Source organism: Cucurbita maxima, unplaced genomic scaffold (assembly GCF_002738345.1).
Source record: "Cucurbita maxima cultivar Rimu unplaced genomic scaffold, Cmax_1.0 Cma_Scf00003, whole genome shotgun sequence".
NCBI classification, from domain to species: Eukaryota; Viridiplantae; Streptophyta; class Magnoliopsida; order Cucurbitales; family Cucurbitaceae; genus Cucurbita; species Cucurbita maxima.
Genome location: NW_019272019.1, coordinates 5,729,590 through 5,742,052, shown reverse-complemented (window position 1 = coordinate 5,742,052; position 12,463 = coordinate 5,729,590). Strand labels below are relative to the sequence as shown.

The following is a 12,463-nucleotide window of genomic DNA, read 5'->3' as shown; positions in this document are numbered from 1 at the left end:
AAAAAAAAAAAAAAAAAAAAAAAAAAAAAAAAAAAAAAGAAAAAAAAAAAAAAAAAAAACAAAGGAAACCTGAACTCCTCGTTCGCAATTTGGAAATGCCTCAAAAGCCCTTAGGAGATGATGTGAATGGACGTTGTTCGTGAACTGTTGTGGTTGAATTCTTCACCAACAACTTCAACCAAACCGGTTTCTATCCAAGTCGATTCTTCAACTCCCACGCCGGCACCACGAATTTATATCTCTCCGAGTGAAAATTTCGAAGGGCGGGTAGCATGAAATTCGGTATCTGATTTTGTTTTTATTTCACCCTCCACCTTTTTGGGCTTTTTAATTGGGCTGAATTTTGGGCCTCGGAGTTTCCTTTCTCGTTTAGTTGCAATTTCAAAGCCCAAATACTAAAACGATTTGTCGTACAGCTTGTTTATTTTCTTTTTCCCTAAACCCTAAACGCCATACATCATAGCCACTTGTCGTATAGTCCTATGCTTTTGTTTTTCTATTTTATTTTATAAATTTCCAAATTTTTATTTTCATGCTTTTTAGATATTTAATTTGTTTGAATATAAATATACCCATTAAAGAAGTGAAAAGAGAAAAATATTTATTTCATTAAATAAGTGAAAAATATAAATATACCCATTAAAATTTTGTTTTCATGTCCTTTCAATTCTTTCCATTTTTTACAACATGTCGTCCTCTGGTGCAAATTATTCGACATGTCGTTTTTCATTTCATGATTTTGAAATATAGGATGATCTTGCTGTGTAGGCGCCAAGAAAATCTCCGGTTATATCTCCGGTTATATCTCCGGCAGTGGCGGCGGCGCCGTCTTTATTAGCACTATTGTTGTTCACCAGTATCCCACTGAGAGCTTCTTCAAACAATGCCTCTTCAAAAGCCATCCTGTGATGAAAAGATTAATAATTATCAATTAAAAAAAAAAAAACAAAAATGCAGATCAGCCGTGGAAAAAAAATATGATATTGGGATATTTTAATTTATAATATGATATTAGGATTTCAAATTTAACGAGAAATTATGTATATTTTTTTTATCATATGCTTTTAGAAGGTATTTTAAATTCCCATCATTACCTTGTCATTGTCAAAAATAAACATTAATAATATTAATTATTTAAATTCCGTTTAATCTAAACCACCCAACCATATTCCTTTTTTTTTTTTTTTTCCGCATTTAATTCCCTAATTCAAAGCACCACTAATATTCCTCATTCAAATTGGAATTAGGATCCAATTTCCCTACCGTTTAAGTAATCTCGTCTTACACTCAATTTCAATTCCAAGATTTATTATTATTTAATGTGTCCGGGTATTATTTAATTTATCAATAATTCCCATATTAAGAACGATAAATGTAAATAAAATTGAGAGTAGAATGGAATAGATTAAGAGAATAGAGAGAAAATCCCCTAAATACAAAAGTCTACACATTCAACGGTGCTGATTGCTTAATAAGTCATATGGGACCCCACCCAATCCTCATCCCACCACGTGCCACGCATGCTCCCGCGAGTATTCTAAAAAAGTCTACTTTCTGCCACCGTACCGGACTTATCCGCCACCTCTTCCTTTTGCGGCAACATCCGGATGTTTATAATTATTGATTTCACCACCAACCATAACCAAGACTCCAAAATCATAGATCCATTATTTTGTTTTCTTCCCATCGTACCCCTAAGATTATATCTTCAATTAAAGGGATAAATTAGAGGGTATTGGAGTGAGTGAGTGAGTGAGTGAGTGACTATGGGTGATTAAAAGTCATACCCAAAGAGCGCCGACTTCGACGAGCTTAGGTACGAGGTGGCCGCTGAGGTGGAGGGCGACGAGTGATTCGAGGCCGCCGACGAAGGCGCCGCCGATGAAGACAGCAGGAGTGGTGGTGGCGGTGGTGGAGGTGGAGCAGGTTGCTAAGGCGTCGATCTCTTTGTCGTCCAATTCGATAACGGTAGGGTTGACGCCGATGGTGGCGAGGAGCTTCTTCATGACGTGGCACATGCAGCAGGAAGTGCGGCTGAAGATGATTACGGGGTGTTCGGAAATGAGGCGGCGGATTCGAGTCTCGGCGGACTCGGCCACGTCGATGGAGAGGGAGGTAGAAGAGGGGGAGGCGGGCGGTGGCGATAAGTCCAGGTGGAGGAGGTCGTCGGAGCACCGTCTTAGGCCTTGCATCGCCGGAGGGCTGTAAGACAATTACAAAAATTTGAGAGAGAGAGAGAGGAGTGGTAGCGGGGGCTAAGAGGGAAGGGAGAAGAGGAGTGGTTTTATAAAAAGCAGAGTGGAGAGCGCTTTTGCTCACATCACTTCTCCATTTTTAATACACTTTTTCTCCTTACCTTTTCACCTCCTTTTTTCGCTCGTGTTAACCACGCGCTACTCAAATAATACAATATACTGCAACTACACAAAGAGCGTGGAGAACACTAACGAAGGAGGAGCGTGGAGGGGTAAGTTATTATACAACGGTGGTTCAAAAGCACCGGATATTTGCCCGTGCATTAGCGTGGGAAGAAGGACAACATGGCAGTAAATGACCATGGCGTCACTTTGACTTCGACGTCGAACGGTAAGAATGCGCCTTGACGTCACTAAAACATGTAACACCTCAGCACTGCCACTCAGTAATTTTTATTTTATTTTATTTTTTTACACCCAAAAAGAAAAATAAAGTCATCTGACGTGGACTACATGGTAACCAGTGGCACCGGTTCCCACTCCCACTCTCATGACATAATCATCGGAGAGAAGTTTCAGTTCCCACGTCACCATGACGTTCCCTCCCTTGCACGTGGCCTTCCTATTTAATCTCCTCTGCTCGTGGAGCAACGTGGAGCTGACCGCACACAGGACCCTCCCTCTCTGGTAAAATTAATTTTTTTAATACCCATCCCACGTATCCGGGCCACCTGGATTCCCAGCATGGTACGTAAAATGTTTATAAGGCTGGCGTGGACCCTACCCATAAAGTCCACGTTCAAAATCCACCGTCCATGGTGGCAACTATGTGTCTGCCATATGTGTGGACGTGATAATCAAGCGATTACGTCATAATTTCTTGTTTTGTTTCACTAATTAAATTATTATGATAATTATCTCAATAATAACCCACTATTAAGCTTATAATTTCAATCCCCTAATTACACTAACTACTATTATTAATTACGTTCTGTATACATTTTTTTTCTTTCCCACTTTCGCCCCTTTTCTTCTGTCTAATCATGTTCCATCCCCCAGTACAATCCACTATTTAATTATGATACCCCACAACTTTTAAAAAATTATTTCTTATGCGTATGCCATTAGCTTGGTTCCAGGAAAGGAAAACAACTTGCTGAAACGATGTTGTTTTCCAAACGTGGCGTTGGATTATATATATAATTTCTGCGTAATTAATAATACAATTTACAATACAATACAACCCATGGCCGGTATGGAATCCGGGTCGATGCCCATAACCCGGCCCATTACTCGTGTGTAGTTGCTTTCATTTCACTTCGTCTCTCCTTAAATCTGTCGGCGCCGTTGGACAAGGCCACCAATTTATTCATTTTTTGGAGTATTAAAACTCGTTGACTGGCTTATCGTGACACATGGGTGACGCAACTGCCATGACAGTCACAGGTGACCCACTGCCTGTCCCCGCTGACGCCATGATCTGAGCCTGTGTCGGGCTTACCTTCCAGTCCCCCACCGGAGCTCCGATCGCCTTCCACACTCTCAACCGTACACGTGTCCCATCCACACTGGAAAATGGTTAACGACGTAACGCGGGAACGCGGCGAGTAGAGGAAATTTGATCGACTTTACGCAAAAGATTTAAATTTTATTGGGATGGAGATTTGTCGTATTCCCACCAGTAATCGGCGTGGAAAATTGTGCAGTATTTGTAATTTACTCCGCCGCCCTCAATAAATCGCTTCCTCTTCAATTACGGGCCCATTTAAGTTTTCACATTGAGGGCATCAAATAATCGAATATTAAACTATACCCACAAATGATATAATATATAGTATAAATACATACTATGAACCATATAATAAAATTAAATGAAGAAAATATAGAGAATGAAATATGGGTCGGAGGAGAAAGCGACAAGCAAGGAAGGAGGGACTCTTCATATTCGGAAAGGTTATTGAAATGCATGTGATGCGTTTAAGGTATTTTGTCGGCGTGTGCTTTCGTGTTATTAATAATAGATAAAGTAACTCTCACATTATTGCATTTCGATTCTATAACCAAGTGGGACACTTGGGTTTCTAGCGTCACTATTTTCTTTTCTTTTTTTTTTTTACAAAAATAATATTTATTTAAAACGAGTTACTAGTATATTCTTTTATTCGGTATGAGAAACACTCTGTGTATTTTCAAAATTTTTAATAATACCTTTCAAAAAAGAGATCCCACATCGGTTGGAGTGTGAAAGCATAAAGAAGATAATATCTGATAACAGTAGACATGAAAATGAATGCCCAAATAGATTAGTGTCTACTGTAGTATGAGAGGGAAAGCCCAAAGAGAATAGTATCTGTTAGCAGCGAGTATGAAAGATAACAATATCTATTAGTAGAAACTAAACTTTTGTTGAGTTTTGATAAAATATAATGATTTGGAGGCTTTTCGAGATTTAAAATAAGGGTATCTATATGAGCGGGTTTCAATTATCTAACAATATCTATAGGATTTCCGTGTTCCACTAAATCCTATTCATATAATTAATTGTTTATTTAAAGTACCTGTAAAAATAATATGCTGGACCTAACTATATAATTTTGAATTTAATTTTATTATATTTAATTAAAAGAAAGTTTAATTATAAATTTAGATATTTGTGTCTATTTAATTAATTAAAAAATGATGGGCCGATCATTGCAGCCCATCATCTTTTAAAGAGTGTATATTTTTGAAGACCAATTGGATCTTACCCAACAGCTAGGGTAATTTGGGCTTCAATTGTTTGAATTAAATTAAACCCGGTTCAAATAAACCAAGGGGCTTATTTTCTTCGTATATCCTCTGACGTCGCTGTAGCCATTCCCTCCAATTTTTCGATCAGCGTTACAGTTTGGGTATCCATTTGAAGCTGAGCGATACTGTAAAAGTATTGCTTCTGTAATGGTTTACGAGATTGATTTTAAACTTTGCACATTTGTCGCTACCGGAAGAGGATCATTGATGGAAACAACAATGTATGACCGGGGGTGCCGTGATGCTGTTACTGGCTACTTCAAGAGCGAGGTAATTTATATAGCGCTATAAGTTCATCGATTCAGTTCTTTGATTTCATATTTGTTGAAAAATATGGATTGTTGTTTCTTCATCGCGTAGCTGATATGTCGAGGATTTTCGTTCGTTTTGATAAATGAGTTGATAAATTCGCCCTAGCTATTGATAATATTATGCGAGTTTTAGGAAAAACAGAAGAAGATTATACTTACACGAATCTATAGTCCAATCGCTGTGTGATGATAAAATCAATACTCAAAATTCGAGAAGTTATAATTTGGAAATTTTGGAATCGTAGTTCTGTAATTTGGATCTGTGGCTCTTTTTCTTATGCTCTATTTACTGCAGAGTTTCACCGAAGGATATCTGGATCGTTGGGGATTTGCTACAATTTATGACTGTTCTTGATGATGGTTGCGATGCGTATACGGTGGTGAGTGGGCGACGTCCATAATTGTTTGCATTGCATAATTTGAGCTCGGGTCCATTAAATTGTTTAACAGTTCTAAAATCTGATCTGATTCCTCTTTTGGTGTCATTATTTTGCAGGAAATTCAACTTGCTAGTATGGAATCCAAGACCAGAGGCCGACCAGGTTAGTTTCCCTTCCACTGTCCGTTCTCCACCGCTTCTGCTCCTTTTCTTTAGATATTTGCGTGCATAGTTTATATATATATATATGTTTGTTTCGAAACGTGTCCAGTTCCCAATCCCATCAACTACTGAGTATGGCTGGTCCAGGGCCACTCTGGTTTTATCTGCATGACAAAGTGCGCGTGCAGGTCAAGATTGTGACAACCTGAAAGCTTTCCATCTTTGAAACTTACAAATCCATCACTTTGATTCAATTACTCTCTTATCCCCATGTCCCATTTTCATCCCCATCCTCATCCATCACACAAATATATAGAAACAATGAATTGATGATGATGATGGATATGAACAACCAAATACACGAGACCAGGACAAAGCCGCAACGTCGAAAATTTAATATTTTTGTTTGAGAAAAGTCACAATACAAAACAAAATTGCTCAAAGAAAATTCCTACCACTTACGACAAAACCGCCTCCATGAGAATTTTCATTTTCCATATAGATCCAAGCCTGTAAGAATATTCGCTATGTATTATGAAATCGATGATGTACGCAGGACTTGATTCTTTGCCTTCAAAATTGGAATATTAGGAACTAGCTGTCTCAAGTGCGTCTATATGATTAAGAATAAGCTGTCCCTTTACCCATCGTGGGCGTACCGTGATACGCATCAATAATGTACTGCTGTCGGATGGATTGTTACAAAACGTTGAAACTTAAAGATCACCTCTGAAAAAATAATCTCTTTCAGTTCGTCCCTTCTGTTCTAGAGGGGTGTAGAAGAAAATAACTGCCACTGGATGAGATGGGATATAGTTTTACTCTTCCACTTGAGGCTTCTTTTGCTGTTTGGTGTAATGTTGAGTTGAATTTTGTGTTAAATATTATGAAAAAAAGCAAACTAGACTGCAGAATATGATGAATTCTTCACCATCCAAACATTTCAACGATGCAGAATAACAGAAGAATAAAAGGACTTCGATGGTCGTTTCATTATTTCCACTCGTATAATCATTCGTGTACCGACAAAAGAACCTATCTTAGTGAAACTCCCACTGCCACCCCCACCCTCCTCTTGTTATTTTCATTTCCCTCCCCAATTGCCTTATTTAAACACAAACCACGCACCAAAACAAAATAAACTCAACAGTCAACGCACTCTCCCTTTCCCTTTTCCTTTCCCTTTCTCTCTCGCTTTCTCCTTCTCCCTTTTCCTCCTTTTGGCTATCGAGAAAAATGGATGGTTTTTTCCGAACAGTTGTGGCGAGTGTGCCTGTGGGAGTGGGTGCACTATTGTTCACGACGTTGTGCGTCGTGGGAGGGGGGTTTGTTTATTTCTATGGACCGTACTGGGGAGTGAGAAGGGTGCCTGGTCCACCAGCTATTCCGCTGGTTGGACACCTTCCCTTGCTTGCTAAGTACGGCCCAGACGTTTTCTCTGTCCTCGCTTCCCAATATGGCCCTATCTTCAGGTCAGTTTCCTGTCTTCTTCTTCTGACTTTCCTATCTTAAAAATCCTTCCTTTTTACTTCGGAGATGGTCAACAAACGACGTCGCTTATCTTACCTTAGCTCGACTGTGCAGTTAGAGGGGGGATATTGTAGGCATAATTTGGTTCTATTCACTTGCACGCTCTTAAAATCTTTTCTTTTCGTAAAATTATGAATATAAATGGCCAAGTATTTCTATATATCCCCTGTAAATTTCGAAATCGATGGATGGATGTACATAGACGAGGGGAATTTGATGATATCTATTGATGTGAAATGAAAAGGGTATAACAGTGTGGCAATATTCAATGATTGTAATGATATGCTAACTGGCCAAAGATTTTGATGGGATTGCACTATAATTCCTTTTGCCGACGGCAAAAGTTACTCGAACATACTGTGAAGGGTGGTAACCCCTGAAACCTGTGTGTAGGGAAAGAAATGTTGGTTTTGCTTGTAATAATGAAATTCTTCCAACTATTTTTAATCAAACAGGTTCCATATGGGTAGGCAGCCATTGATAATTATAGCAGACCCTGAGCTTTGTAAAGAAGTTGGTATCAAGAAATTCAAGGACATCCCAAATAGAAGTGTCCCTTCTCCAATATCAGCTTCCCCGCTTCATCAGAAAGGTCTTTTCTTCACAAGGTACTTCTCTTTTTCGTTCTTTCCTTCTCTAAGGGGGAAAAAAACTCTATCAACTGCTTAACTACTCCATTTAATTTTAAAGGGATGCAAGATGGTCGACAATGCGAAACACTATACTATCGGTCTATCAGCCCTCTCATCTAACGAGACTAATACCTACTATGCAATCAATCATTGAAACTGCCACTCAAAATCTCCATTCCTCTGTCGAGGAAGACATCCCTTTCTCCAATCTCTCCCTCAAATTGACCACCGATGTAATTGGAACAGCAGCCTTCGGTGTCAACTTTGGGCTCTCTAATCCACAAGCAACCAAAACTTGTGGTACCAATGGCCATGACAGCAAAAATGATGAAGTTTCAGACTTCATCAATCAACATATCTACTCCACAACGCAGCTCAAGATGGATTTATCGGGTTCCTTCTCAATCATTTTGGGACTTCTTGTTCCTATACTCCAAGAACCATTTAGACAAATCCTGAAGAGAATACCATCCACCATGGACTGGAAAGTTGACCGGACAAATCAGAAGTTAAGTGGTCGGCTTAATGAGATTGTGGACAAGAGAATGAAATGTAACGATCGAAGTTCAAAAGACTTCTTATCTCTCATTTTGAGAGCAAGAGAGTCAGAGACGGTATCAAAGAATGTCTTCTCTCCAGACTACATCAGCGCAGTCACGTACGAACACCTACTTGCTGGGTCAGCTACTACAGCATTCACGTTGTCTTCTATTGTATATTTAGTTGCTGGACATCCAGAAGTCGAGAAGAAGTTGCTAGAAGAGATTGACAACTATGGTCCATCAGATCAGATACCAACAGCTAATGATCTTCAACAAAAGTTTCCATATCTTGATCAGGTTAAGTAATTTGGGTTATGCTCTCGTTTCTATAGTTTAAGACCTCTCACATGAGAAGATTCATTGTTATCGTATTCTCTGAGGGCAGGTGATTAAAGAGGCTATGAGGTTCTACACTGTTTCCCCTCTAGTAGCTAGGGAGACATCTAAAGACGTGGAGATTGGTGGATATCTTCTTCCCAAGGTAATTCAATGAAAACCAACTGATGCATCTTTGTCTTCAAGCAACTTAGTGAATCAGTCTAACTAATTGAAAGACACTTCTTTTTAATGAGATTAGGGAACATGGGTTTGGTTAGCACTTGGAGTTCTTGCCAAGGATCCAAAGAATTTTCCAGAACCTGATAACTTTAAACCCGAGAGGTTTGATCCAGATGCAGAAGAGGAGAAACAAAGACACCCCTATGCCTTAATCCCGTTCGGAATTGGTCCTCGAGCATGTATCGGTCAGAAGTTCGCCCTTCAGGAATTGAAGCTCACTTTGATTCATTTGTATAGGAAGTTTGCATTTAGGCATTCCCTCTCCATGGAACATCCTCTTGAACTTGAGTATGGTGTCATTCTCAACTTCAAGAATGGTGTCAAGCTCAGAGTGATTAACCGTAAATAGAGGGTATTACATTGACTATGGCCAAAATCTTATAGGCTGTGAGAATCTAATTCTATCAGTTTGTACGCTAAGTGTCAATCATCAAAGCTATGTCAAAAGAAGGTTATGTATGTTTCTAAAATATATATTCTCCCCAAAACCATCTTTGGTGTTAGTTACTACCTGAAATTACATAAACAGAAAATCTTCTTTGATCGAAAGGATCTGATCCAGATAGTATAAAGCTTAGGCCAAGAGTTCTAAACAAAATTTGCAGAAGTGGCAAAAACAAGAGCTATAATACAAAGAACGAGCCATTCTCCATTGGATCTGACACAATACAACTCTGTCGAATGATTCACAATTTTGATGGCAGGAATTAAGAAATAAGGGAGTGAGAACACTCTTCTACAATGAACAGAAACAGGTTTCATCTCACAGCTAATTGTTCATGACCTTAGCTTTGTTCCATTCTTATCCAATCGTGTAGACAGCATGAATGGCTTAAAGGGGTTGACTGATGAATCAGAGCCAGCACTGCTCTTAGAGTCCCCATTAGAGAAACCTGCTGACTTCTGAAGGAACTGATACTCATCCATGGACTGCCTTTGAACTCGATGCGATAAGTGACTGTTTGTTTTCTGCTTCACCTTCGTTGACTCTGTAGGGTTCATGTAACTTGGCCTACTGTAACTGCTATTCTCAGGTCTTTCAATGGTTGAGAAAACATTCCCCGATGCAGGAGTTGTCGACGTGCAGATCGAAGATGAAACAGAGCTCTCATCGTACCGGAAATCAGAACTTGGGCTAGAACAAGAACGAGCTTGCCCACTTGAGGGAGGTTTAGCAGATATCCTAGTGGATACATTGTTTCTCCGAATCTTCACCAAACTTGGTTCAGAAACTATGGAATGTTTAGGTACAATAGACTCTATACATTTCTTTGAAGGTGGTGGAGTGACCTCAACGGAATCAGTGCGAGATTGTTCTTTCAACATTGTCTCCCATGGCTTAACTGCCATCCATCTCTCCAACCAACTCCATCCCCAATTGTTCTTGTCGAACTCGGAACTCTTAAGAGCGTAAATCGATGCATTTATTTGTGAAGTTGAGTTTGGTGTTGCCTTCAATTGCTGGAGAGCAAAAAATAAACACAAAAACCAAACTGAGATATTATTTCTCAAAGGAAAAACCGACACGCGATACACGATCGTAAGTATCTCGACTATCATACCTTCTGAACAAGAGAGTAAGCAATTGCTCTTTCCCTCTTAAATGCTCCATATTGCTTCATTTGTAACTTAGCTTTGATATCTTCCATTGTCCCTTTGCTATCACACCAACCTTCCTGCAAATGAACCAAATGCTTACTTTAGTTCTCAATGGCGATGTTTTGATATACAATTCATAATAACATCTTCTACTTGTAATTATGACAACCTCAGCTTGCTTTAGGAGATCAGCCTTGCTGCGATGTTCATTAAGCAATTGCTGCACAGCCTGCCCCTCAACCGACATCCTCACATGACGTGCTCGGACACGAGCTTGGATTCTAACCAGAGCCTGCATGCACCTCAGTGTAATAGCTGCCTGCTTCCTCACCAAACGACCCCTCACCAGAGCTTGAAGCCTCACCACTCCCTTCAAGGCTCTAAGAGCCCTCCTAGACTACAAAAAGTTCCACGACCAAATCAGTAAAGAACTTCCCATGGTGTCCTAAACAGAGTTAGAAACTTATTAGTATGAAGAGGAAAGAGTTGTACCAAGAAACCACGAAATGCAGTTTGGATCCGAATTGCAGCCCATTCTTGGCGGACAACCCTGAAATTCTTGGGAGGAGCACGGAGGACGGCGGCGACGGCGGCCGTAAAAGAATCAGGCGCTCGAGGAGAATCAGAGCCTTCAGAAGCTGCTTTATGTGCCCCTTTATAACCCTTCCATACAGAGCTCAAATCCCCTGAAGGGCTCCTCCATAGCCTCCATTTCTTAGTTTTACTACACAACTTCTCCTGTAAAAAACACAGAAACAAACAATCACCATTGCCAAGCTTCAAAAACAGATTGGAAAAGAAAGAAAGAAAGAAAGAAAGAAGAAATCCAAAATCCAGCTCACGTTGTCGTCCTTCTCAGACTTCCTCTGTCCTGTAAAGACCTTCCTCCATTTCCCAGAACCCCCCATCAAATCAGAGAAGAAACAGAGCAATGAGTATTAAATGATATCAAATAGTCAAAGCTTTAGAGGCAATGGTTATCTGGAGGACAGAAAAGAAGTCCAGCCTTTTTGAGCAGAGGAACAATTCAAAATCGTTGAAAGAGAAATGGGTTTAGTTTTGTTCGTGGGAAAGTGGAGGGTTCATCGACAACCAACCACAGCTTCCCATTTGAATTTCAAAATATAACAATGGAGGGAGGGAGGGAGGGAGGGAGGGAGGTCGCTTAGTGGGGCTTCCTCCCGCTCCATTTCAATAGGCCATAAAGGTTTCTTTTTTACTCTTGGGCTTTTACAATATTACGAAATTACCCCACCCTCGATTTCCCCGCAAAAAAACAAACAAACAAATCTTCCATGAAAAGTCACGCTAGAAAGCACGGGTAGATAGATGATAGCAGAAGCAAAAACACGTAGGAGACCAGAAGCCCTCTTTTTCTCTTTATTTCATCAGTTTCTCGTAGGTGATTCCCCACCGTCCGATCTCACCCATCCCTTTGGAATCCAATGCTCTGTCAATAGGAGTAGTTCTACTAGGACGAACCTGGAGGGCATGGCATGTGACACTTGGGTAAAAAGGAAGGTCAAGCCGTCGTCCAAATGATATTATGATTAAGAAAAACTATCGAACTATATTCCATAATCTCTTAAAAATAAGTAATTTTGAAATTGGGAGAAAATTACAATGTTTACAAATTTTATTCCAAGTCAACCCATAAATTGATTTTTAAAAAACTTATGTGCATTTTTGTCGTTATCGATACACCATTAATAATAAAAACTTTTGTATTTCAAAATTAAAAAAATATTTTATGAAACACAACAAA

The 12,463-nt window shown here is 39.6% G+C and overlaps 4 protein-coding genes across 8 annotated transcripts in view; 1 reads left to right on the top strand and 3 right to left on the bottom strand.

Moving 5' to 3' along the window:
* LOC111477261 overlaps window positions 1-254 on the bottom strand; it is a 5,251-nt gene extending 4,997 nt beyond the window's left edge. For all 3 annotated transcript variants that reach the window (XR_002717237.1, XM_023121320.1, XM_023121322.1), the window contains exon 1: window positions 70-254. The gene's annotated coding sequence lies outside the window, so the exon portion shown is untranslated. The remainder of the gene's footprint in view (window positions 1-69) is intronic.
* A 624-nt stretch (window positions 255-878) lies between these two features.
* On the bottom strand, window positions 879-2,273 carry LOC111477298 (glutaredoxin-C6-like). 2 transcript variants are annotated; one of them, XM_023121375.1, is made up of 2 exons: window positions 1,788-2,273; window positions 879-903 (listed from the first exon to the last, which is right to left on the bottom strand). In XM_023121375.1, exons 1-2 carry the CDS (start codon window positions 2,190-2,192, stop codon window positions 892-894), a joined length of 417 nt encoding a protein of 138 aa, XP_022977143.1. In that variant the 5' UTR covers window positions 2,193-2,273; the 3' UTR covers window positions 879-891. The 2 variants fall into 2 exon arrangements, with proteins under 2 accessions (XP_022977143.1, XP_022977144.1); XM_023121376.1 differs by lacking the exon at window positions 879-903 and adding an exon at window positions 1,376-1,706.
* A 2,780-nt stretch (window positions 2,274-5,053) lies between these two features.
* LOC111477201 (cytochrome P450 711A1) lies at window positions 5,054-9,587 on the top strand. Of its 2 annotated transcripts, XM_023121235.1 has the most exons (7): window positions 5,054-5,255; window positions 5,592-5,676; window positions 5,793-5,838; window positions 7,823-7,975; window positions 8,058-8,838; window positions 8,927-9,022; window positions 9,119-9,587. In XM_023121235.1, the coding sequence occupies exons 4-7, from the start codon at window positions 7,830-7,832 to the stop codon at window positions 9,446-9,448; spliced, it is 1,353 nt and encodes a 450-aa protein (XP_022977003.1). In that variant the 5' UTR covers window positions 5,054-5,255; window positions 5,592-5,676; window positions 5,793-5,838; window positions 7,823-7,829; the 3' UTR covers window positions 9,449-9,587. The 2 variants fall into 2 exon arrangements, with proteins under 2 accessions (XP_022977003.1, XP_022977002.1); XM_023121234.1 differs by lacking the exons at window positions 5,054-5,255; window positions 5,592-5,676; window positions 5,793-5,838 and adding an exon at window positions 6,670-7,309.
* A 54-nt stretch (window positions 9,588-9,641) lies between these two features.
* LOC111477217 (protein IQ-DOMAIN 1-like) lies at window positions 9,642-11,853 on the bottom strand. Its single transcript, XM_023121255.1, has 5 exons — window positions 11,541-11,853; window positions 11,191-11,436; window positions 10,868-11,095; window positions 10,662-10,775; window positions 9,642-10,560 (listed from the first exon to the last, which is right to left on the bottom strand). Exons 1-5 carry the CDS (start codon window positions 11,604-11,606, stop codon window positions 9,877-9,879), a joined length of 1,338 nt encoding a protein of 445 aa, XP_022977023.1. The 5' UTR covers window positions 11,607-11,853; the 3' UTR covers window positions 9,642-9,876.
* Between the last annotated feature and the right edge of the window lie 610 nt (window positions 11,854-12,463).